Genomic DNA, 23,976 nt, shown 5'->3' on the forward strand with positions numbered 1-23,976 from the left:
TGTAGTTTATGTGAAGAGCAAGATGTCAGCCAGTGGTTCCTATTGATCTTGAGATTGAAAGAACCACTCGAAGACTGAACAGAGGCAGAAGAGAAAGAGAAGCTACAATTGAACCAGAAGTAATAGTTGTAGAGATGGCAGAGAATAGAACACTGAGAGAATTCTCAGTTCCCACAGTTGAAGGCAGTGGGTCAAGTATTACTAGACCAGGGGTACAAGCCAACAACTTCGAGATAAAGTCGGCAATCATCCAGATGATCCAGCAGTCGGTTCAGTTCAGGGGTGATTTGAAGGAAGATCCAAATATACACATTGTAGATTTTTTGGAGATTTGTGATACGTTCAAGTCAAACGGAGTGTCAGATGATGCAATTAGATTGAGACTATTCCCATTTTCATTGAAGGATAAAGCTAAGGGATAGTTACTGGCACTACCAACAGGAACAATCACCACATGGACTGACTTAGCACAGAAGTTCCTGACCAAATTATTTCCTCCAGCAAAGTCGGCGAAGTTGAGAAATGACATCACGTCATTCATTCAAGAAGAGTCAGAATCTTTGTACGAGGCTTGGGAGAGATACAAAGAGTTACCAAGAAGGTGTCCACATCATGGGTTGCCAGTTTGGATGCAAGTCCAAACATTTTATAATGGATTAACGGCGAATATGCAAACTATGGTGGATGCAGCCTCGGGAGGAGCATTATAGAATAAGACTCCGGAAGAAGCTCACGAGTTACTTGAGGTTCTGAAAAGCAACAACTATCAAAGACCTAATGAGAGGGTGCAACCGAAGAAATCTATGGGTCTTCATGAAGTTGATGCATATACAGCCATTTCAGCCCAATTGAGAGCACTTCAGAAACAGTTGGGAAGTATGCAGGTAAATTCCATTCAAGCTCCTCAACTAACTTGTGATTTTTGTGCAGGTAATCACGTGAGCAGTGAATGTCAAGTAGGGAACACTTTTGCCTCAGCATCGTCATCATCGGAGTAGGTTAACTACTTGGCTGGAAATCAAAGGCAACTGAACAATCCGTACTCCAACACATATAATCCTGGTTGGAGGAATCGCCCGAACCTGTCTTGGGGCAATCAAAACCAACAGAATCAGCAAAACAATCAATGGAATCAAAGGGCATTGCCAAATAACCAAACAAGGGTGAACAATCAACTGGAAGATCCAAGAGTGACAAAATTGGAGGACATGTTTGGGAAGTTCATGCAAGAGGCCACAGGTTTTATGAATGAGACGAGAACTAATTTCAGAAATCAAGGGGCATCTATTCAGAACTTGGAGGTACAGATGGGGCAGTTAGCTGAAAAGCTAAATGAGAGACCACAGGGGTCTTTAACAAGCAATACAGTGACTAACCCACGTGAGCAAGCAAATGCAATAATTTTGAGGAGTGGGACAGTTTTGAAAGAGGTGGAAAAATCAAGAGAAGAAGAAAAGCCACCAAAGGAAAAGGAAGAATCTGATGAGGAAATAGATGAAGAGATTGTTGCTGAAGAGAAACCATCTATTTCTAGGGAAGAAGAACAGAAACGGGAAGAGAGGCAAAAGAAAAGGAAAGAGAAATTGCCATTTCCTGAGATACCACCAGAATTGGCACATCACACTCCACCCGTGCCTTTTCCTCAGAGACTGAAGAAAAAGAATCAGGATAAGCAGTTTTCCAAATTTATTGAATATTTAAAAAACTGCATATTAACATTCCTTTTGCAGATGCATTGCAACAGATGCCGAGCTATGCGAAATTTCTTAAGGAAATTTTATCAAACAAAAGGAAGTTAGAAGATGAGGAAACAATGATGCTCACAGAGGAGTGCAGCGCCATTCTCCAAAAGAAGCTACCCCCGAAGCTCAAAGATCCAAGGAGTTTTAATATTCCTTGCATTATAGAAGACATTATTTACGATCGTGTTTTATGTGATTTAGGTGCTAGTATTAATTTAATGCCCTTTTCTGTTTTCAGGAGATTGGGAATTGGTGAAGTGAAGCCAACGACCATGTCGTTGCAACTTGCAGATAGGTCCATAAAACATCCGAGGGGGATAGTGGAAGATGTGTTGGTGAAAGTGGATAAGATAATCTTTGCGGCAGATTTTGTTGTTTTGGACATGGAAGAGGATAAGGAAATTCCTCTCATTTTGCACCGACCATTTTTTGCCACGAAAAGAGCACTTATAGATGTGCAAGAAGGGAAGTTACTATTGAGAGCTGAAGATGAAACAGTAACTTTCAATGTCTTTGAGGCTATGAAGTTTCCATCCGAATCGGATTCATGTTTTAGTGTTGACGTGGTGGATAAACTAGTAGCAGAATCTATTGAAGAGAACACCTCACAATTACCTCTAGAAGCTTGTATTGCCAAATCAAAAACAGTAGAGGTAGGTGAGTCGGCGAGTAATGAATGTGCTAGATTGTTGGAAGCACTTCAACTGATTGATGAGAACCAAGATCGAGAATTTGAGGAATTTGATTTTGAAAGAGAGAAGGAAAAGGAAAAAAATGAAGAACCTCCAAAACTTGAGTTGAAACCTTTACCTTCCACCTCAAATATGTATATCTTGGGGAATTAGAGACCTTCCCAGTAATTATTAGTTCAAGTTTGAGCAAATTGGGAGAAGAGCGGTTGATTAGGGTGTTGAGGGAACACAAACTAGCAATTGGATGGACTATTTCGGATATTAGAGGCATCTCACCATCATTTTGCATGCATAAGATACTCATGGAGGATGATATCAAGCCTAGGGTGCAACCACAACGAAGATTGAATCCTTCGATGAAGGAAGTGCTGAGAAAGGAAGTGGTGAAACTCCTAGATGCGGGAATAATTTATCCTATTTCCGATAGTCCATGGGTAAGCCCGGTACAAGTGGTTCCGAAAAAGGGAGGTATCACGGTGATAAAGAATGAGAGTAATGAATTGATACCAACTAGGATAGTGACGGGCTGGAGAGTGTGCATTGATTACCGGAAATTGAATGAGGCGACAAGGAAGGATCATTTTCCACTTCCTTTCATTGATCAGATGTTGGAGAGGTTGGCAGGGCATGCCTATTACTGTTTCCTGGATGGGTATTCAGGATATAATCAGATTGCCATCGCTCTTGAGGATCAAGAGAAGACGACCTTCACTTGTCCCTATGGCACCTTTGCTTACCGAAGGATGCCCTTTCGGTTATGCAATGCACCAGCAACATTTCAGAGATGCATGATGTCGATCTTTGGAGATATGGTGGAACAGTTTATAGAAGTCTTCATGGATGACTTCTCAGTTTTTGGTTCATCTTTTGATAATTGCTTAGCTAATCTTTCTTTTGCTTTGCAGCGATGTAAGGAGACGAACTTGGTGCTCAATTGGGAGAAGTGCCACTTCATGGTCTAGAAGGGAATAGCGCTTGGTCATAGAATCTCAAAGGATGGAATAGAAGTAGATCGAGCAAAGATAGAAGTGATTGAGAAACTGCCACCACCATCAAATGTTAAAGCAGTCTGAAGTTTCTTGGGGCATGCGGGGTTTTACGGACGATTCATCAAGGACTTTTCTAAGATTTCTAAACCGCTTTGCAATTTGTTGATTAAAGATGTTACTTTTGATTTTAATGATGAATGCATGCATGCCTTTCTAACTCTAAAGAAGTTATTAGTATCTGCGCCCATTATTGCAGTTCCCGATTGGGGAATACCATTTGAATTGATGTGTGATGCTAGTGACTTTGCTCTAGGAGTAGTGTTAGGACAGAGGACAAACAAAGTGTTGCATGTAATTCAGTATGCTAGCAAAACACTCACTGATGCACAATTGAATTACACCACCACAGAAAAAGAATTGTTGGCTGTGGTTTTTGCTTTTGACAAGTTTCGTTCATATTTGTTAGGTGCAAAAGTGATCGTCTACACGGACCATTCGGCACTCAAGCACCTATTGGCAAAGCAAGAAGCGAAACCTCGGCTGATAAGATGGATCCTATTGCTTCAAGAATTTGAGTTAGAAATTCGAGATAAGAAGGGGTTGAAAAATGTGGTGGCAGATCACTTGTCAAGGATTGAGAGACCAGTCCAGGAAAATGAAGAGGAAAGTCCAATTACAGAAACATTTTCAGATGAGAAGTTGATGAAAGTGGATGAAGCACCATGGTATGCAGATTTTGCGAATTATTTGCAATCGAGGGTGCTCCCAATTATTGGAATAACTTTCTAACAAAAGAGAAAATTCTTCTCAAATTTGAAGTACTACTTTTGGGAAGAGCCCTTTCTGTACAGACACTGTGCTGATCAAATGATACGGAGATGTGTCCCGGAGGAGAAGATGGAAAGCATTCTCACGAGAGGGAAGTGGGTGGCCATTTTGGAGGAGCTAGGACAGCAGCCACGGTTCTTCAATCTGGGTTTTATTGGCCAACCCTTTTTAAGGATTCGTTTCGGATGGTTCAAGAGTGCGACCAATGTCAACGAAGTGGTAATATTTCAAAGAAGGATAAGATGTCGTTGAACAACATCCTGGTGGTTGAGCTGTTTGATGTGTGGGGGATAGACTTCATGGGTCCCTTCCCAAATTCTTTTGGGAACACATATATTTTGGTAGCGGTGGATTACGTTTCGAAGTGGGTGGAAGCAGTTGCATTGCCGACTAATGATGCTAGGGTAATGGTTAATTTTGTGAGAAAGAATATTTTCTCAAGGTTTGGGGTACCACGGGCAATCATTAGTGATGGAGGATCCCATTTTTGCAATAGGCAATTGGATGCACTTTTGGGAAAGCATGGAGTGAAACATAGAGTTGCAACGCCTTACCATCCACAAACGAGCAGGCAAGTGGAACTGTCTAACAAAGAACTTAAGGGAATTTTAGAAAAGACAGTTAATGCATCTAGGAAGGATTGGTCATGGAAATTGGATGATGCATTATGGGCCTACTGAACTGCATTTAAGACTCCAATTGGTATGTCTCCATATAGGATGGTCTAGGGGAAAGCATGTCATTTACCGGTAGAACTCGAGCATAAGGCATACTAGGCAGTCAAGCAGCTAAACATGGACTTAAGAGCTGCTGGGGAGGAAAGGATGCTGACTTTGAATGAACTCGATGAGTTCCGTCTTGAAGCATATGAGAATGCCCGGATTTACAAGGAGAAGACGAAAAGGTGGCATGACAAGCATATCAGGAAGAGGAACTTTGAAGTAGGTCAGAAGGTGTTGTTGTTCAACTCTAGACTTAGGCTTTTCCCTGAAAAACTTAAGTCTAGATGGTCTGGACCATACACAGTTACAAGAATTCACCCATCCGGAGCGGTGGAAGTTTCACATGAAGAAAAGGGCACTTTTACAGTCAATGGTCAGAGATTGAAGCCATACATTGATGGGGTGATGAGTTGCAAGTCCATCTTGGTCCGACTTGAAGAATTGAGAGAGTCGAGCTTTCGACTATAAACAAGCGCTTCTTGGGAGGCAACCCAAGTGTTTTCATTTATTTTTCTTTGTTGATTGTTTTGTAGTTGTTTAGTTTGTTTGGTGTTGTTTATGAATGTTTAATTGGTGTGTTTTTTGATGTTTTAGGTGAAATTGAGAATCAAGGTGGAAAACTGAAAGTTCCAGTTTTTGCCGCGACAAAGCTTTTTCTTCGCCGCGGCGAAGCAATTCCTTTTACATTTTGGAAGGCGAAAGGTTGTTCCAGACCTCGCCGCGGTGAAGCTTGTTCTTCGCTGCCGCACCATTCTCTCGGTAATTTTTCGCCGTGGCGACAAATTTGTCTTCATCGTGGCCAAGCAAAAGTGGGTGAAATTGTCTAAAGGAACTTCGCCGCGGCTTTGTACTCTCTATATTTTTTCGCCGCGGCGAAACCTGGGTTGAGTTAGTGTTCGTGATGACGAACTTCAAGCTTTGCCGCGGCGAAAAATGTTTTGTATAAATTCTCACCGCGACCTCTCATTTTTCACGCAACTTTTCAAAGCCATTTGAGAGAAAAAAATTTCCAACTTCAATCCAGAGCCTTCCCAGTGATTTCCTAACCAATCTTCTCACTCTTTGACCCTCCTAAACACCAAAACAACTCATTTCAATAACAATTTTTGCGAAAAATTCACGAAATTTTTGAGTTCAAGAAATTTGGGGGTTTGCAATCTAGGCGAATTTTGGCTCAATTGGTGGCGAATACTTCTTAGTTTGGGTAAGATTTAACGTTCTCTAAGCTTTTATCTCAAAAAATTTGAGTTTTAATTTGTAGATCTGAAAATTCTGATTGTTGATTGAGTTGTGGAATTTTTGTGCTTTTGAGTGTTGATTTTGTTTGAGGAAGGGTGGATTATGCATTGTGTGATATTGAGGAGTGTGGGTTTTTAAATTTTAGAGTGTTTGGTTGAATTTGGAAAAATCGTAGTTTGGGGGTTGACGTGAAAATTTTTGGAAGTGTTGTCAATTTTTGCAAGATTGAATTGGTTGTCGTAGGACACTTAGGTTTGAATTGTTGGGTTGCATTGTTGAGTTAATTGATAGTTTTGGAGAAAATGGCGCTCAAAGTCAAGGTACCATCCAAGGGTAAGGGCAAAAGAAAGAAAGTAGACGACCGATTTATAAGTGAAAATGCTCGGAAAAACTATGAGGCAGCAACCAAAAGGAAAGACGAGGGATTTATCCCTGAGCGTGGACTGACTGCAAACCAGGCTGATGAGTGGAGTCAAGTGAGAAGTTGGGAGGACTTTATGAGTGAACCCGCACATGTAGCTGTGGAACCACTAGTAAGAGAGTTTTATGCCAACCTCCCTGAATGCGATGAGGGGGTTGTTTTTGTGAAGGGTATGGATGTGGTATTAACGGCAAAGGTCATCAATGATTTCTATGGCTTACCTCAGATTGACCAAGATGACTATGAGGAGTTTAGGAGAACACAGAAAAGGGATGAGGTGATTCTTAGGACCATAGCGAAACCAGATGCCTCTTAGGATATTTCAAAGAAGGGCAAGAAGACCATTAAGGGGACTAGTTTAACACCAGTGGCTCGGTTGTGGCAGTATTTTATTTGTGCTAGGATGATGCCAGAGATGCACTACAGTACAGTGACGTATGAGAAGGCACTTTTGTTGTATTCTATTGCCACAAGAAAGAGAATGGACGTGGGGAACATCATCCTGATGAGTATCCAACTTGCAGCCAAATCAAGGCGAGGTAGTTTTCCGTTCCCACAACTCGTTACAGAGTTGTGCACTAAAGCAAGAATCAAGGTACAGGATGATGAGCCACTGATCCATGCTGCCCCAGTCCTCGACACAACTTACTTCCGCAAACATCTTGCGCCTCAACCAGAAGAAGGGCCCAGATCAAACACCAAGAGAAGGAGGACAACAGCAGCTGCCACCGCATACAGTTCAACAGTCCCTATGAGAGAAATGATGCAGAAAATGATGGGTCTGATAAAAAGGATGGAGCGACGTCACGGGTGGCTGGCAGAGCAGGTCAGGAAGACACATGAGCTATAACTTAGCTGCTACAACAACGTCGGGATTGATACTTTAGAACACCAGTGGGAAGATTGGGATTCAGATGAGTGGATGGGCCCCGATTCAGAAGAGGATGATGCTGAGGAAGAGGAGGAGACCGAAGAATGAGCACCTAAGCACCTGTTTTAGTTGTCGTTATTTTTATTTGTTTTAGTTGTTATGTTTTTCTTTTATTTTGAACATTGAACTCGGTTGATATTTTTGTTTGGGATTGTGTTAGTTGTTTCATTCTTGTTTTAATTTCTAGTTGATGTAAAGACGAGATTAGGGTTGTAATCCTTTCATATTATTCAGTGGATTTTTCTAACATAGTGGACACCACAGTTTTCAATTGTTTTTACAGAATTTGAGTGATGAAAAAGCTGAGGACCAGGTGTGCACACTGTTGAGCGGAACTTCAACTTCACGGATTAATCAGGGAACTATCTCGCACCTTTTTCTATTTTGTTTTCTATTCCTAATTTGTGCATAATGTGACATTGGGGACAATGTCATCTTTAGTTTGGGGGTAGGAAAAATTTGAAAAAAAAATTATTTTTGTTTTAGTTACGCTTGTGTTTTTGTTGTGGTGGCCAATGATGAATTGCATAAGTCCACGATGAGACTAGGATTGTTGGGATTTTATTGTTAAAAAATGTTAAGCATTGCTTCAAGTTTATGTTTATTGACTAAATTTTGATTGAGGCTTGTTGAGTGGTTCAACCACCATTTTCATTTATTTCGGCATGCTTAGATTCATTTTATGTGGTTAGGTAAAGTTTGATAATGCTGGTGGATTCTAGAACCTAGTAGAGAAGTGCTTGAGGCGAAATTCTAGGATTAGACATTGTTGAGGAAATGATTTAGGCACTTTTCGGAACATTTGAACCTTTCCAGCCGACCCATGAATGAATTTTTCCCTAGTCACCCATTTGAGCCTTATGAGATTATCATTGCTGTATTTTTCTTTGCAAACCAAAAATTGTCTGATCCAATCACCCTAAACACTTTATCGTACCCTTAGGAGAAATTTGGGCCTAATGCAAACACAAAGAACGTGAAGAGTTGTGCGAATAAACTAAAAGAACAGTTTGGGGGTTGTGAGAAAGGCAATAAGAATAAGAGAGGTAGTTAACCTAAATTCGATTAATTGTTATTCTTTTCAAAAAAAATAAAAAAAATAAAAAAAAATAATAATTTTTCTTGGTTCAATTCAAAATCAGAAAGAAGAAAGATACAAGTTTGAGGGTTGTAAAATGGTTGACACTTTGATTGGTGGTTGAGAAGAAGTGGAGATTGATGTGATTTTAGTGTTTGCATGAGGAAAACCGAGTTCTCTTACTTTGTTTATCCTATCCTTTTTCTTGTAACCCACTTCCCGAGCCTAACGTTACAAGCTTGTAAAGACCTTTTGATTCTTAGCGATGTCTAGTCTACATTAGTGGAGAGTAGTTCGATATTTAGGCTTATGGAGTCTGCCACCATTTGATAAACTTTGCATTTCTGCATAAAATAATCCGGGAGGTTGGAATGTGGATTGAAGTGGGGATCACCTACTCGGTGGACCAATAGAGGAAGACAATCGATGTTGTTTATAACTTCTTGGAGTGTTGAACATTTTCTGACAATAATTTTTCAACAACCTTTGAGACTTGTGTATTTTCTAGGCAATTCGTATGCTGAGTTTGAGTCTAATTTGTGTTTGTTCATTTTTCAGTTTGTGTGTTGTGTTTTGTGTTTTTTGTTTGTTTGTTGTTTTTGTTCTGTGAGTTTTGTACCTTATGCTCGGGGACGAGCATGTCTTCAGTTTGGGGGTATTTGATAATCCGTGGATTATACTGTTTTTATTAAACTTTTTAGTTGGATTTTAGATACTTCTTAGTTCATTTTGACCTGAATTGCTACTTAATTCTTTATATCTTGTGTTTCAGGCTAAAATGGACATTTTATGCAAATAATGAGCGAATTGGAGTTTTTGGACTCAGAAGTGAGCGAATCTCAGAAGTTGGGAGATTTCTGAAGCAGAATGGAGCACTAGGAAGCTTGTTTCCATAGGAGAGTATCGAAGATCAAAGATTCAAGCAAAAAGGCAAGTGGAGGGCAATTCTGTAAATTCAGAATTCTGCATGGAGTTTCGCAGCGGCGAAGCTTGTTCTTCTCCGCGGCGAAGAGAGTTGTGCACGAGAATCTGTTTTTATTTCGTCGCCGCGGTGAGAATCCTTCTTCGCCGCGACGAAGTCTGTGAATTCCAAATTTTGTAAAACGTACAGTTTCATTTTAGGTAAAGTCTTAGGTTTTTGGGCAAGGTATAAAAGGGAAACTTTGGCATTTTTGTGGGGGGTTCGTTTTTCAGTAGACAGCAGCTTTTTACATTTTCTTAGATTTGTTTTGGGCGAACTTTGATTGCAAAGGGTGAAGATTTGAGATTAAACCAGTGGATTCATCATTTTAGGGAGATTTCTTGTCTTTTCTCTTATTTTCATTATGTTGAACTTTGGATTTTTCGTTTCTTTTGTTTGTATTGTTGATTTAGCCATGAACTAACCTATTTTGGGTTAGGGTTTTGATTGTAATTCGGAATTTCATGGGTTAAGTAATAGATTGTTATTCTTTTCATATGATTTTGTTTTGATTGTGTGATTACTCTGAATTTATTGTTTTATGTGATGAACATGATGAGATTGAGAAATGAATCGTGTTAGGCTTCTTTGGTAATCACCATTGTAGTATTGAATGCTAGAGATAGATTTATTATTTATTTAATTTATTTTTGTTTTTTTTTTTTTAATGAGCTTAGAATTATTAACCTTCAAATTGTTTGGTGCGGAAAGTTAATAAGGAAGAGTAGGAAAACATAGCCTGAGAAGGTATGCTTTATACTTTAGAGAATTCGATTTACAATCAATGCATGTGAATATGTAATTAGTTTAATCTTTAGGTTTAACCCATAGAATCCAAATGAAGTCAAAACCCTATCCGTTTGTTTGAATTGATTTTATCCTTGTTTTTGATCTTGCTTTCATAATTTAGTTTTGAATATTTAGAAATTTTGTTTTAGTTTTAAGTTTAATTTTCCTCCCTTCAATCCAAACAACTTGATTGCTCCAACTAGAAAACAGTAGAAAAACTTAGTGCTTATCAACCAATCCTCGTGGGAACGATACTTACTCATCACTTTATTACTTGTGCGACTAGTACACTTGCTACATTTGCATGTTTATGAAATCACGCATCATGAGCACACAGCATTCCAAAAGAACATCAGAAATTTTCAAAAGACTAGACTTTATTGAACAATTTTAAAATCATAAAATTAAAATGATGAAATGCTTCACATTAATTTTTAAGGGTCAAGACATTCAATTTGTGCAAATCATCCTAATAATTCAAATTTTTCAATCTTAAAAGGCACAAAAACTCATAGGGAAGTTATCAATATAATGCAATAAAACACAACACTTTCTTAATCACACACAAGTGGGATAAATTTCCAAGAGCTTGTCTTAGTGTGTGATAATGTCCTCAAGGGGGTAAAATGACACATTGGTCAATTTTAAATTTTGCAAGAGAAGCTCCCCCTTCCCTCATGCCCAGCTATATTTGCATTTTTCTTTTTCAGCATAGAAAATAAATATTTTTCTTTTCATTTTGGCCAAAGGGAAATAACTCTTATAAACATAACCAAAATGTAGCTTTCACAATTGGAAGAAGGTAGTCCTATTAATGATAGATTTTCCAAGATATAGGAGTCTCTACAAATCAGAAAATTACTCAAAACAACTTTCACACTTTATGCAAGGTAGCTCTTTCATAATGGTGACAAGACTAGACAAACATCTCATGATGAGATAAGGTCATGTTATAGAGAGAGCCTCAGTGGACACAGCATACTAGGGTTAACACACAGATAAAAGAAAATAAATGACAATTAGAGTGCTAGCACAAATCAAGGAATCTTAACAAACAAAAATAAAAGTAGCATGTTCATGCTTTATTCATCAACTGAAATGAAAAACTATTCAAGTTAAAGTAGTCCAATAGACTTCCTCAAGAAAACAAAAGTATGATAGTCAAGTGCTTTTGTAAATAAATCAGCCAATTGGGATTTTGTGTTCACATGAGCAAGTTCAATGATGCTCTCCTCAACTAACTCTCTAATGAAATGATGTCTTATGTGAATGTGCTTAGTCCTAAAATGTTGGACTAGATTCTTAGAGATGTTAATGGCACTCGTGTTATCACAAAAAATTGTCACACAATCTTGATCAAGACCAACATTTACTTTAACCATAAAATTTGAGTGCAACAACTCCCTGTAGCAATGTACTCAACCTTAGTAGTATATAGGGAGATTGCATTTTGCTTCTTGCTGTACCATGTGACAAGATTATTTCCAAGATAGAAACATCCACCCAAAACACTCTTTCTATCATCCAAACTTCCTACCAAATCTGCATCACTGTATCCAACCAAACTACTGTTAGAATCAAATGAGTACCAAAGGCCAAAATCACACGTACCTGAAACATATTTCACGATTCTTTTCACTGAATTCAAGTACAACTCAAAAGGGTTAGTTTGAAACCTAGCACAAACACCAACACTAAAGCAAATATCAAGACGGCTTGCAGTTAAGTAAAGAAGACTTCCAATCATGCTTTGGTACATCCTATTGTCTACCTTTTTACCATGTTCATCTTTGGACAGTTTAAGGGTAGCACTCATAGGGGTTCTAGCATGCTTTGCATTTTCTAAGCAAAATCTTTTCAACATATTTCTAGCATACTTTGATTGGGAAACAAACATGCCATTATTCATTTGTTTAATTTGAAGTCTAAGAAACATATTCAATTCCCCAACCATACTCATCTCAAACTCATTTTTCATCAGGCTAATGAATTCAAGTGCATGTGAATAAGATGTAGAACCAAACACAATATCGTTAACGTAAGTTTGTGCACACATGATTTTATTGTTAGCATGCTTGATAAAGAGGGTTTTGTTGGCATTACCTCGTTCATAGTTATGCTCAAGAAGGAAAGATGTCAACCTTTCATACTAGGCCCGTGGGGCTTGTTTCAAACCATAAAGAGCTTTCTTCAATCTAAATACATGATCGGGTTTGTGGGGTCTTGAAAGCCAATTGGTTATTCAACATACACTTCTTCGGTGAGCATTCCATTCAAAAAGGCACTTTTGACATCCATTTGGAACAATTTGATCTTGAGGTAGCAGGCAATAGGAAGCAGCAACCGGATTGATTCAAGTCGAGCAACAGGTGCAAATGTTTCATCAAAGTCGATTCCCTTAACTTGCATATATCCTTGAGCTACAAGCCTATCTTTGTTCCTAACAACATTACCAAACTCATCAGTTTTACTTTTGAAAACCCATTTGGTACCTATTATGTTGATTCCCTCTCATCTTGGTACAAGTGTCCAAACATCATTTCTTTCGAATTGTTCCAGTTCTTCTTACATCACCTCAATCCAATTTTCATCTTTCAAAGCTTGTTTGGCATTCTTCGGTTCTGCAAGAGACACATAACAAAGATGGTTAATTTCATTTTATCTTCTCCTTCTTATAATCATTACCTCATTTGGATCTCCAATCACGGTTGAAGGTGGATGAGCTTTTTGAACCCATGTTGGTGGATCTTTTCTTTTTTGATTTCTCCTTTGAATGCTTTCATCAGAAATATTAACAACTTTCATCTTGCAATGATGAATCAGTAGATGATTCTTTACATGGAGCAGATCATGTTACTGTAGCACCAGAAGTAGGTGACAACACATTTGACTAAGGTTTAGGTTCAGGAGATTCAGTAGTGTTCACACCATCTTATGTGGGCACACAAGGAACAAATATGTCTTGAATTTCACATTCTTGAGAGTATTCTGAAAAATCTTCTGCATCACTAAACACAACATTAATGGATTCTAAGACTTTTTCAGAAGGTATGTTATATCCTAGATACATGGCTATTGGAAGAATATCTAATAAAAATCACTTCATCATTCCTAGAATCAAACTTACTTAAATTCTCTCTATCATTCAAGATATAACATTTGCATCCAAACACATGAAAGTAAGAGAGATCTAGTTTCTTACCTTTCTACAGCTCATAGGGAGTTTGAATAGTACATTTTCTGAGGTAAAGTCTGTTGGAAATATGACATGCCGTGTTAGTGGCTTTTGCCGAAAGTCTTGTAAGAAGCTTTTTGGCATTAAGCATCACCCTAGCCATCTCTTGAAGCACTCTGTTTTTTCTTTCCACAACACCATTTTGTTGAGGTGTTTTTGGTGCTAAAAATTCATGAAATATGCCCTGCAATTGACAAAAATTAGCAAATCAGCATTATCAAATTCCTTTCCATGGTCACTCCTTATTCTCACTATCTTTGTAGCTTTAGAACTCTTCTCAACAAGCAACCTTTTGGCCAACTTCTAAAATGCATTGAAAGAATCATATTTCTCACGCAAAAAATCAACCCTAGCATATCTTGAAAAATCATCAACATAAACAATCACATACCTGTTACCTCCCAAACTCTCAGTTTGCATAGGACCTATTAGATCTATATGAGGTAGTTCCAAAACACATGAGGTATTGAGATTAGATAAAGCTTTATGAGATATCTTGGTTTGCTTACCTTGATGACATGGACCACACACATTACCTTTTGGAATTTCAAGTTTTGGGAGTCCTTTAACACTTTTTTTTTTTTAAAGTCTCATCGAGTTCTTGAAGTTCATGTGACCAAGTTTCTCATGCCACAAATTAGTGGAATTTGTTTTTGAATTGAAACACGACACACGGTTAGAAAGCGAGTAACAATTGTCGTTTGACCTTTTCCCCGCAAGTAGAGAAACACCTTTACCATTCAAGATTACACTTGTTCTTTGAGAATTGAACCACAAAATATTTATCACAAATTTGACTAAAACTAATTAAATTAGCTTTCAAGCCATCAACAAGTAAGACATCTTTCAAAATAGGAAAATCAGGAAGCACAATTGACCCTTTGCTAAGAATTTTACCTTTCTTTCCATCACCATAAGTGACAAGTCCACTATCAACTAATTCAAATTCAGTCAAGAGAGATTTATTAACTGTCATATGCCTTGAACAACCACTGTCTAGATACCAAAGATCATTTTGAAATGCAAGCAAGGAAGTATGAGACACAAAACAGTTCACATCAACCTTAGGTCCCCATACTCTTTTGGAAGAAAAACGATTGTTAGCATTATGATTTACATTAGCAACAAAACTATGGTTTTTAAAAACTTTCTTTAAATAAGCAATGAACTTGAAGCATTTGGGTTTGATGTGACCCTTTTTGTTACAAAAATGACAAATAGGAATGAATTTTGATACCTTCGTAACCTGTCTCATAACAGTTCCTTCAGTAGAAGTTTCGGTGGCTTTCACAAACATGCTCGCACCAGCTTTTGATGTGCTAGCACCAGGACTAAATCACAAACCATACCGATCTCCAAAGGATTTTCCTTGACCAAGGACTTCATCAAGCTTAAGAGAACTTGCATTCAACTTATCAATGATGACCTTAGCCTCAGTTAGTTCAGAAGTAAGAACAACAATCTTTTCGAACAAGGCTTTCTTTTGTTTCAACAAGGTAGCATTCTCAATACCAAGAGATTGCAACTTTTTCACAGCCTTTAGCCATTGGTCATACATTTTATCATATGCCTCTTGTTGTTCAGCATAGATATCAATAGTGTCATCCAAAACCTCACTCTTACCATCTTCTTGATTTATGGTGAAGGCTAAAACATTCTCATCATCACCTGAATCATCATCACTCTCGTCATGGTCACTCTCACTCTCACTCAAAGTAGTAGCCATGGCTTTACCTTTCTTCTTTTTTCAGTGTGTTAGCACACTCAGATTGTATGTGCCTAAAACCCTCACATTCAAAACACTTGATACCTTTATTTTTCTTTTCTTTATCTTTTGAAAATTTCTTTGTAAAATTACTAGGGGTTTGATAGTCATAAGGCTTTTTTACAAAAGGTTTTCGGCCATAACCACTATTATGAGGCTTTTCCATGTTTTTCTTTAAAAACTTTGCAAAATTCTTTGTAATTAAAGCACAATTTTCATCATCCAATGAACTTAGATCACAATCATCAAAAGGATCAGAATCAACCTCATGTTTGAGAGTCAAACCTTTGCTCAGTTTTTGTTTTTCTCAACGTTGTAAATTCAGCTCATAGGTTTGGAGAGAGCCAATGAGTTCATCAATGTCCATAGCATCTACATCTCGGCATTCTTCAATGGTGGTGACCTTTGACATAAACCTCCAGGGTAAAGAGCAAAGCACTTTCCTAACAAGTTCAGCATTAGAATAGGTTCTTCCCAAAGCAAAACATTCATTAGAGATATCACAAACTCTACCATAAAAATCAGTTATAATCTCATCCTTTTCCATGTTCAAATTTTCAAAATCAGTAAAACGTTTTCTAAGCCTATTTCTTTTAACAGTACTAGTTCCCTCATTCTTAACTTTAAGTCTATCCCAAGCATCTTTAACCAGCTCATAATTAGCTATGACTTTCATTTGGTTCACATTAATAGCATTAAAAACAGTATGAAGGGCTTTAGAGTTATAATTTGCCAAAGTTATTTCATCAGCGGTCCAACTAGCAATAGGTTTTGGTCTAGACACTTCATTTTCAGCAATAACTGGGGTTATCCAACCATTCACAACTATGGACCAAACTCTTTCATCTATAGACTAAAGAGAAGCACGCATCCTAAGTCTCCATGTATAATAGTTAGGTCCTTCTAATAAAGGAAGTCTATGAGAAAATCCACCTTCAATGAAGAAACTCATGACGAAAAATAATCAAACAGATGCTAACACAGCAAATGGCAGTGCACACATAAAGACACAACGTAGATCAGATTTCGTCCAAACACAAGACCACTCAGATGCACACAAAAACAAGCAAAAATGGGTATGGATCTACTGAAGTAACTTATCAGAACTCACTCTGATACCACTTGTTGGAGTTGTTCCACTTGGAGGAGGACCTAGAATATGCCCCAGAAAAGAATATGCACGTTTGAAGATACTTGTATTCATGCATAACGTGGTGAAAAGGTTTAACTAGGAGCAACTAATTTCTAATGAGAAAATCATTGTGGATCCAGTGCCCATGCCAGCTAAAGGCCTTCCCATTTGCCTTATTCCACGTAAACACGTTGATTAATTACAATATGACATACAGAGCTTGTTGAAAAAGATTCCCAGAACTCAAACGAAAAATTAAAGCAAGCAACTAAAAATAAAGCAAACCAAACACAAGAATTTTAAAGTGGTTTGGCTCAATCAATTTAGCCTACGTCCACTATCCACTCCAACAATCCACTAAGCGAAAGCTTACTATGCAATTTTTAGAAGAGAAAAATTGCAAACTCCTTACACTATCCCAAAAAGCCCAATTACACCCTTAATAACAGCCCACAATGACTATTCTTTTGGTGTCTATTTTACACTTTTTGAGATACTTTAAAAGCCCAATCTACTAGTCTATTTAAAAGGGAGAATCCCCTTGCAAATCCCTTTCTCAAGCAATATGGGATTCAAGGCATAATCCCAACAATTCCTCTCTTGACTTCAATCCCCAAACATCACAGTAGCATCTGAAAATCTTACTCGCTTGATAGTCTTCTTTTCTTTCACAACAGGAACTTGAACAACTTTATCTCTTGATTTCTTAAGACACACACCTTCATCAAACAAATATAGTTGTTTTTCATTCCTTTTGCCTTGCAAAATCATAACAACGTCTTTATACGCTGCTCATCCATCTCTTTGATCATTGTAGGTATATTCACGAGAAGCCAACTCACCCAAAGAAATCAAATTGTGACTACAACTCAGTACATACCTTATATGATGAAGCTAGCTTCTTGACAACACCATTGTGAAGCTTGAGACGAACGCTACCAACACCTTCAATCTTCACTTTCTCGTTATTACCAACAACAATATTTCCATAATTTTCATCTTTTTTCAATTCAACAAAACAATCTTCATCATTACAAACATGCATAGATGCAGCAGAATCTAAAATCCAACCTTTTTCACCCTTTGAAATTTGAGTTTCATCTTGACATGTTACTAAAAATTCACCTTCATTATCAGCAACCTGTAACGCCCCACTTGAGGTACGTACTTAAGATTTGCTGTATTGCTTAAATGTTTATTGATTCAGCTTTAATTGAGTTTGTATGTTGAATTGGTTGAGTGTTTGCCTTGAAATGGTTGAGATTTGAGGAATTTTAGAATTTCAGTCTTCGTCGGGGCGAAGAATAGCCTTCCCCGCGGCGACGTTGGCTTTGAGTAAGGCAGTGTCGACTCTATAATTTTTTGCCGGGGCGACGAAGGTTTCTTCGTTGCGGGAAAGGGCCAGTTGAAAAGTTTAATGAAGTTTCTAGATATTTCTCCATAAGGGTAAAATGACAATTCTACCCCTAATTAGCAGGAAAAGTGGGGAGTAAAATGTAAGGAAATTAAGTAGAGAATGTGTTGGTAATAAGGGTGTATTTGCAAAGAATCAAAGGATATGGATGGAATTTCCAAGGAAGGACAAGGGCAAAATGGGAAGTGATGGTTATAATATGAGCTAAAAAGGGTTAAGTGAAATAAACCCTTCATTTCATCCCTTTTCCACCGCCATACCCATTCTCTAATTCTCTCAACTTTCCTTTCAATTTTCCCAAGATTTCTAAGGGGTTTAAGAGAGCTTTTGAGTAATTTTGAGTAGAGATTTCATCTAAAGCATCCTAAGGTAAGGATTCTTGCTTTAGATGTGAGTTTGCTTATAGTTATATGAAGTCTTATTTGGTGGTTGTTGTTGTTGTTGTTGTTGTTGTTGTTGTTGTGTTGAGTTGTAGAGAGAAGACAAGACAACAAGGGAAAGGAAAAGTTGTTAGAGTAGATGCCCTAGAGCCAATCAATTATTGTAGAATTGACTCTTTGTAATAATGTTCATTAATCAATAAAAGGCATTTTATTCTATATCGCATAAATCATTATTATTGCAATATGTATTGATATATGTCCTTAGAATGGTAGAACCGTGACGAGGGTATCAAGTGTTTCAAATCTTGATAGTGAGAACCCTATGAGCACATATGGTGGCCATTCTAGAAACGTCCGTAGCCCTAGTATTATTCTGAAGTAAGGGCACAGATAATACGGTAAGGCTATCATAGTGTTGAACGACCCTGTCGAAAGGCAGTGACTGATCTCACTTGTCAAGGTTGTTTGGTGACAACCTGGTGCAACACATGGGTGCTTGTTGTAGGCGATTACACCACAGCAAGTTCACTGGACTGACCCACCAGAGGATTCCATATGGATGGTAACCCCAGTGTCTATGGAACAAATCCTCTAACGAATGGTGGTGCATGTGATCCTTAGACTTGAGATCACCGGAGCGCCTTGTGCACCGATTGGTGTAGTTTGACACTAGCCTAACGCAGTTCTTTTCAGAGCTGTCAATACGGTGGTGATTGGCTGCATCAAGGAGTGTATCAAGACTATGGTGGATTGACAGAGGATTTATCACTCCCGGGTACGGGAGAAAGTTATCTCACGGCGCAATTCAGTATATGGCAATGACACTAAAACTGTGGCCACAGTGGGATTGAGTTGTTGCTCTATCCAGTTTATAATACGGGTCATTGGTCCAGAAACTGAATAAATAATATCGAGAGTAACCGAAGGTTGACACTATTTCTATGCCTTCGTCTCGTCGAGATAACGTATGATGAAAGGATCGAATTGCACGGTAACCATATCGTTGACAGGTAGCTACTTTGCTGAATCCGAATCTATCGGGTGGCCATGATGCCTTGCTAGGGGCCAATCTTGGTCTGTGTATTAGTGAGACGATTAATTGGTGTTAATCGCAATACTATACACTGCCGATATGATGAGGAGCCTAAGGGTCACACACATAGAAGACAATTTAAGATGCAAGAAGAAAGAAGGGCGTTTTCGTCTTTTAAGGCGAAAGGGTATTTTGGTAATTTCACAGTGCAATTAAATTTGCTGAGGTCGTAGCCTTTATTTAATTTGTTAGAAAAATTAAATAAGTGAAATTACGTTTAAATGTGTGTTCGCACATATTTAAATATATTATCATTATTGTTAAATGTTAATATATATTTAAATATATATTAATTGATTTTAATTGAGATAATGATGGAAAATAAAATAAATCAAATTGGGAGTGTTTGGCAACATGGGGCGTTTGGGTTGGAGCCCAAGCCTATTCCGTATGGGATTAGGGCAAATTGTTTTTACTATAAAAAGAAAAGTGTGTGATTTTTCATTTAGAGATTTTTCTTTGGAAAAGCACAGCGGCCCCTTTGAAAACACACCCATGGCTGAAACACTTTTGCTTAGAAATCAAATCAATTTGATTTGCTTTCTTCTTAATCTTGAAGCCAAAGAGGATCTAGCAAATCCCTCTTTGGTTCTTTTGAGATTGTCTTCGTGTGGACTACGTGGGTTTGATCCTACACTTGGATCGGTAGCAAAACATTCGTCGACAAATTTGGAGGAGCCTCCAACGTGCGTTTGTTTTCTCTTAACTCATGATTAATATTTCTGCAGATTCTTATTATGATAAAATTGCAAAATTATACCCTTGATCTTGGCTCATGTAAACGATCCTGTTATATTATTTTTGTTGTTTCCGCTGCATATACGAGACCGTTTACTTACAAAAGTGCTAGAGAAGTCACTTTGTCACAAGGTAAGTAAATCCAACCCAATTGAGACTTGAATAAGCTTTTGAGTAGAGATTGAGTAGAGATGTATGCATGTATAAGTATGTATTATGCTTGTTGAGAAATTGAGTTGAGATGAGTAGCTATTTTATGGTTGTTGGATACACTTCATGTATGAGAAGTGTTTTAATGTGTATTGAGAAGTGGAAATTGAGTTGAAGTTTGGGAGATGTTGTGTAAACCTATTTGGAAGTGTTTTTCTTGACAGGGATTATGGTTATATGAGGGAGTTTTCTCCCATTTTGGATGGCTAGAGAATGAAGTAGAGTAGTAATTATAGTAGAGATTTTGTATGCACATGAATTGTTTGATGAAATGCCTAAGAGAAATATGAGCATGAATTGTGAACCTTAATTCTTGTAACATTGCATATTGGCATTTCTTAATTGCATTAATGAGCATAAACCACCCATGTGCATTAATTGTGTATTGGGTAATAGCTTGAGAGAGAGTAGAGACTTTTGAGTATAAGCTACACTATGAGTAGTAGGTTGAGAAAGAGTAGAGAATGTTGAGAATAAGCATCTCTATTAGTAAAGAGAAAGAGAGATTGAGCACTAGAGAATAAAAGAGAGAAAAGTGCTAAAGAAAGGAATAGAGTAGGTTGTGCGATGGGGAACCTGTGAGTGATGGGTAGAGTATTCCCGCATGTACGCCGCATTGAGAGAGCGGCATGAGTATGAGAGAGAGAAGTGGTGTAGCCCATGAGAGTGCATGCGGATGAGGGCTATACCCGAGAGTACCCGAGAGATAGATTATATACTCACTTGGCCAAGGGTTCCGAATCCATGCATAACCGAGTCCGATCGGCTAGAACGAGTAGAAGTCACGGAGAGCGGGAGCGAGTCCCGGCCGTGCCTCCGATAAGATGAGGCCGTAACTTACAAAAGAGAGTTAGTAGCAAAGAGTTATGAGAAAGAGAGAATAGAGAGAAGTATAAAAGAGAGAGTAAATGAGAATTGTAAGGAAAGAATTAGAGAGAGAGTTACAGGGATCGATGAGTAGAGAATTTACTTACTGAGCCTTAGTTGTGCTCACCCCGTTGTTTTCTATGGTTTCTGCAGGACCTAGGTGAGGACACAGTCGGATGGGCGTCAGCAAGCGAAGAGAAATGGCTACACTGTCCACCCTGTTTTTGATGCTTTTTGTATATGATACATCTTTTTGTATAAAGAATGTATATGTTTAATAAAAGAAAATTTTGGGCCCAACTTTTATGCTTTCTTACATGTATTTTTACTATGTATATTTTAAAAGAATGTGAGTAGAATGGAGTCGTTACACAACCCAAGTGTCATCCTTCGAATCCTTCATCTGTTGAGCCTTCTTGAAAGTAAGCATATCCTCTCTTAATTTCTTGCATCATGGTTGGATATGTCCCTTTTTTTCACAATAATAACACTCCTTATTAATGTAATCTCTGACTTTTGATTTATCACCTCTCTCTTGAGTCCTCCCTAAATTAGAACCTTCTGCAACTAGTAGATCTCCTCTAAGTGATGAGTTCTCTGATCCCATAAACCTTTCATTCTCACACAACAAGGCAATCACATCATCTAATTTTAAAGTAGATCTGCCTACCAACAAAGTTTGAAGTAAAGGTCTATAATATTAAGGCAAAGATGAAAACAGTATCAATGCCTTTTCTTCATCCTTTAACTCATTAGAAATAACCAACAATTGAGATACTAGCCTATTAAATTCATTTAAATGATCATGGTGACTCGTACCTTCATCCATCTTTAAAGAATACAAATCCATCTTCAAACACAGTCTATTAGTCAACGATTTTGACGCATAAATACCCTCCAATTTTTCCCACAAACCCTTTGGTGTAGACTCAATCAACATGATGTACTTTGTCTCTGGAGCTAAGGCCAATCTTATTGTACTAACAGCTCTCCTCTGAATTCTATTCCATTCTTTATCAGACATCTTCTCTGGCTTACTCTCTTCTAATGCCTGATCAAGACCTTGCTGTACCAAAAGGTCTTGTATTGTACTTCGCCATAACATAAAATTAATTTTACCATCAAATAAAGGAACCTCAAACTTAGACATACCTCTAGAAAATTTGAGATGCTTAATAGTCGTTGATCTACTCTTAAATCCAACCTCCTCTAGAGCTTGCCTTCTCCTTGCTTGTCTTCTCCCAGATCATGAACCGTGGGCTCTGATACCACTTGTTGAAAAAGATTCTCACAACTCAAACGCAAAATTAAAGCAAGCAACTAAAAATAAAGCAAACCAAACACAAGAATTTTAAAGTGGTTCGGCCCAATCAATTTAGCCTATGTCCACTATCCACTCAAACAATCCACTAAGCAAAAGCTTACAACTATGCAATTTTTAGAAGAGAAAAATTGCAAACTCCTTACACTATCCCAAAAAGCCAAATTACACCCTTAATAACAGCCCACAATGACTATTCTTTTTGTGTCTATTTTACACTTTTTGAGATACTTTAAAAGCTCAATCTACTAGTCTATTTAAAGGGGAGACTCCCCTTGCAACTCCCTTTCTCAAGCAATATGGGATTCAAGGCATAATCCCAATAGAGCTTAGCTAGCTACGTCTTAAGCCAGCTCCAATATCTTTTCTTTATGGTTAGTTATATAGTGTTGTAAGGTTAAACATATAATAAGGCAAATCAAGCTGCTACTGCTGATTATAGAACATCAAAATCGAGCACAGCAATTTGCCTTGTCTTTGTTTTTTGATTTCAGCATTGTTTTTTTCTTTTTTCTTTTCTTTTTTTTTTCTTTTCTTAATTTCTCCTTTTAATAAAATAAACATATCGATTAATTTAAGTTTCTTTCATTTTGTCATTTGTGGAAACATATAATTAAAGAATTCATCAACAATTAATTAAAGCTAGCTTGAAGATTCATTTGCAAACCAACATTTCACAAAATTAGCAATGGATCTCTTCTTCCTTTCTAGCTCAGTCCTCTTTACTCTCTTCTTTGTTGTATCTCTTGCTTATCTCTTTCACAATAAATCCAAATCTTCTTACTCTAACCTTCCTCCAAGCAACATGGGCTTGCCATTCATAGGGGAAAGTCTTGAGTTTCTCAACACTAGCCGAAAGGGTCATCCTGAGTGTTGACCAAGGTTGACTTTTCATTTTAAGGACAAAAGTGTAAAAAGGAGGAAATGATGTCGTTTCTCTCTTTAGTTTCTATTTACTGTTCTTCTCTCTCTCGTTCACTCACTTCTTCATATAAAAGTGAGCTCAATCATTTTGCACTTTACCAATTAAGCAATGACAGAGTATTCTCTCTCAAATTTCTTGCGAAATTCCAATTTCCTTCTAAGTTTCACATGGTATCAAAGCCCAGGTTTAGTTGAGCTAAGTGCTTGACCAGCGGGTAAGGAGTTAGAGCCGACAACTACCTCCAATAACAGGTATGACCCAACATATAGGCTTGACCGTAAAGGGGAGTGTTAGAGTCTCACATCGACTAGGCACGCTCAAGCCTACTAGGTTATAAGAGGGGTAATCCTCCCATTCAACAAGGCCTTATTAGGTGAGGAGTCAGGCCCATCTCAAATTCTATCATGGTATCAGAGCCCAAGTTCAGTTGAGCTGAGTGCTTGACCAACGGGTAAGGAGTTAGAGCCAACAACTATCTCCAATAACAGGCATAACCCAACA

General features: G+C 37.9%; 1 protein-coding gene and 1 non-coding gene across 2 annotated transcripts; both read right to left on the reverse strand.

Annotated features, from left to right (window-relative positions):
• Positions 1–512: 512 nt before the first annotated feature.
• On the reverse strand, positions 513–619 carry LOC116124737. Its single transcript, XR_004127247.1, has one exon. It is a non-coding gene; the product is annotated as a small nucleolar RNA R71 (small nucleolar RNA).
• Positions 620–17,130: 16,511 nt separating this feature from the next.
• On the reverse strand, positions 17,131–22,379 carry LOC116124670. The gene is made up of 4 exons (XM_031410396.1): positions 22,049–22,379; positions 21,758–21,895; positions 17,405–17,547; positions 17,131–17,229 (listed from the first exon to the last, which is right to left on the reverse strand). Exons 1-4 carry the CDS (start codon positions 22,377–22,379, stop codon positions 17,131–17,133), a joined length of 711 nt encoding a protein of 236 aa, XP_031266256.1.
• Between the last annotated feature and the right edge of the window lie 1,597 nt (positions 22,380–23,976).

This window comes from Pistacia vera, unplaced genomic scaffold (assembly GCF_008641045.1).
Source record: "Pistacia vera cultivar Batoury unplaced genomic scaffold, PisVer_v2 Contig1039, whole genome shotgun sequence".
NCBI classification, from domain to species: domain Eukaryota; kingdom Viridiplantae; phylum Streptophyta; class Magnoliopsida; order Sapindales; family Anacardiaceae; genus Pistacia; species Pistacia vera.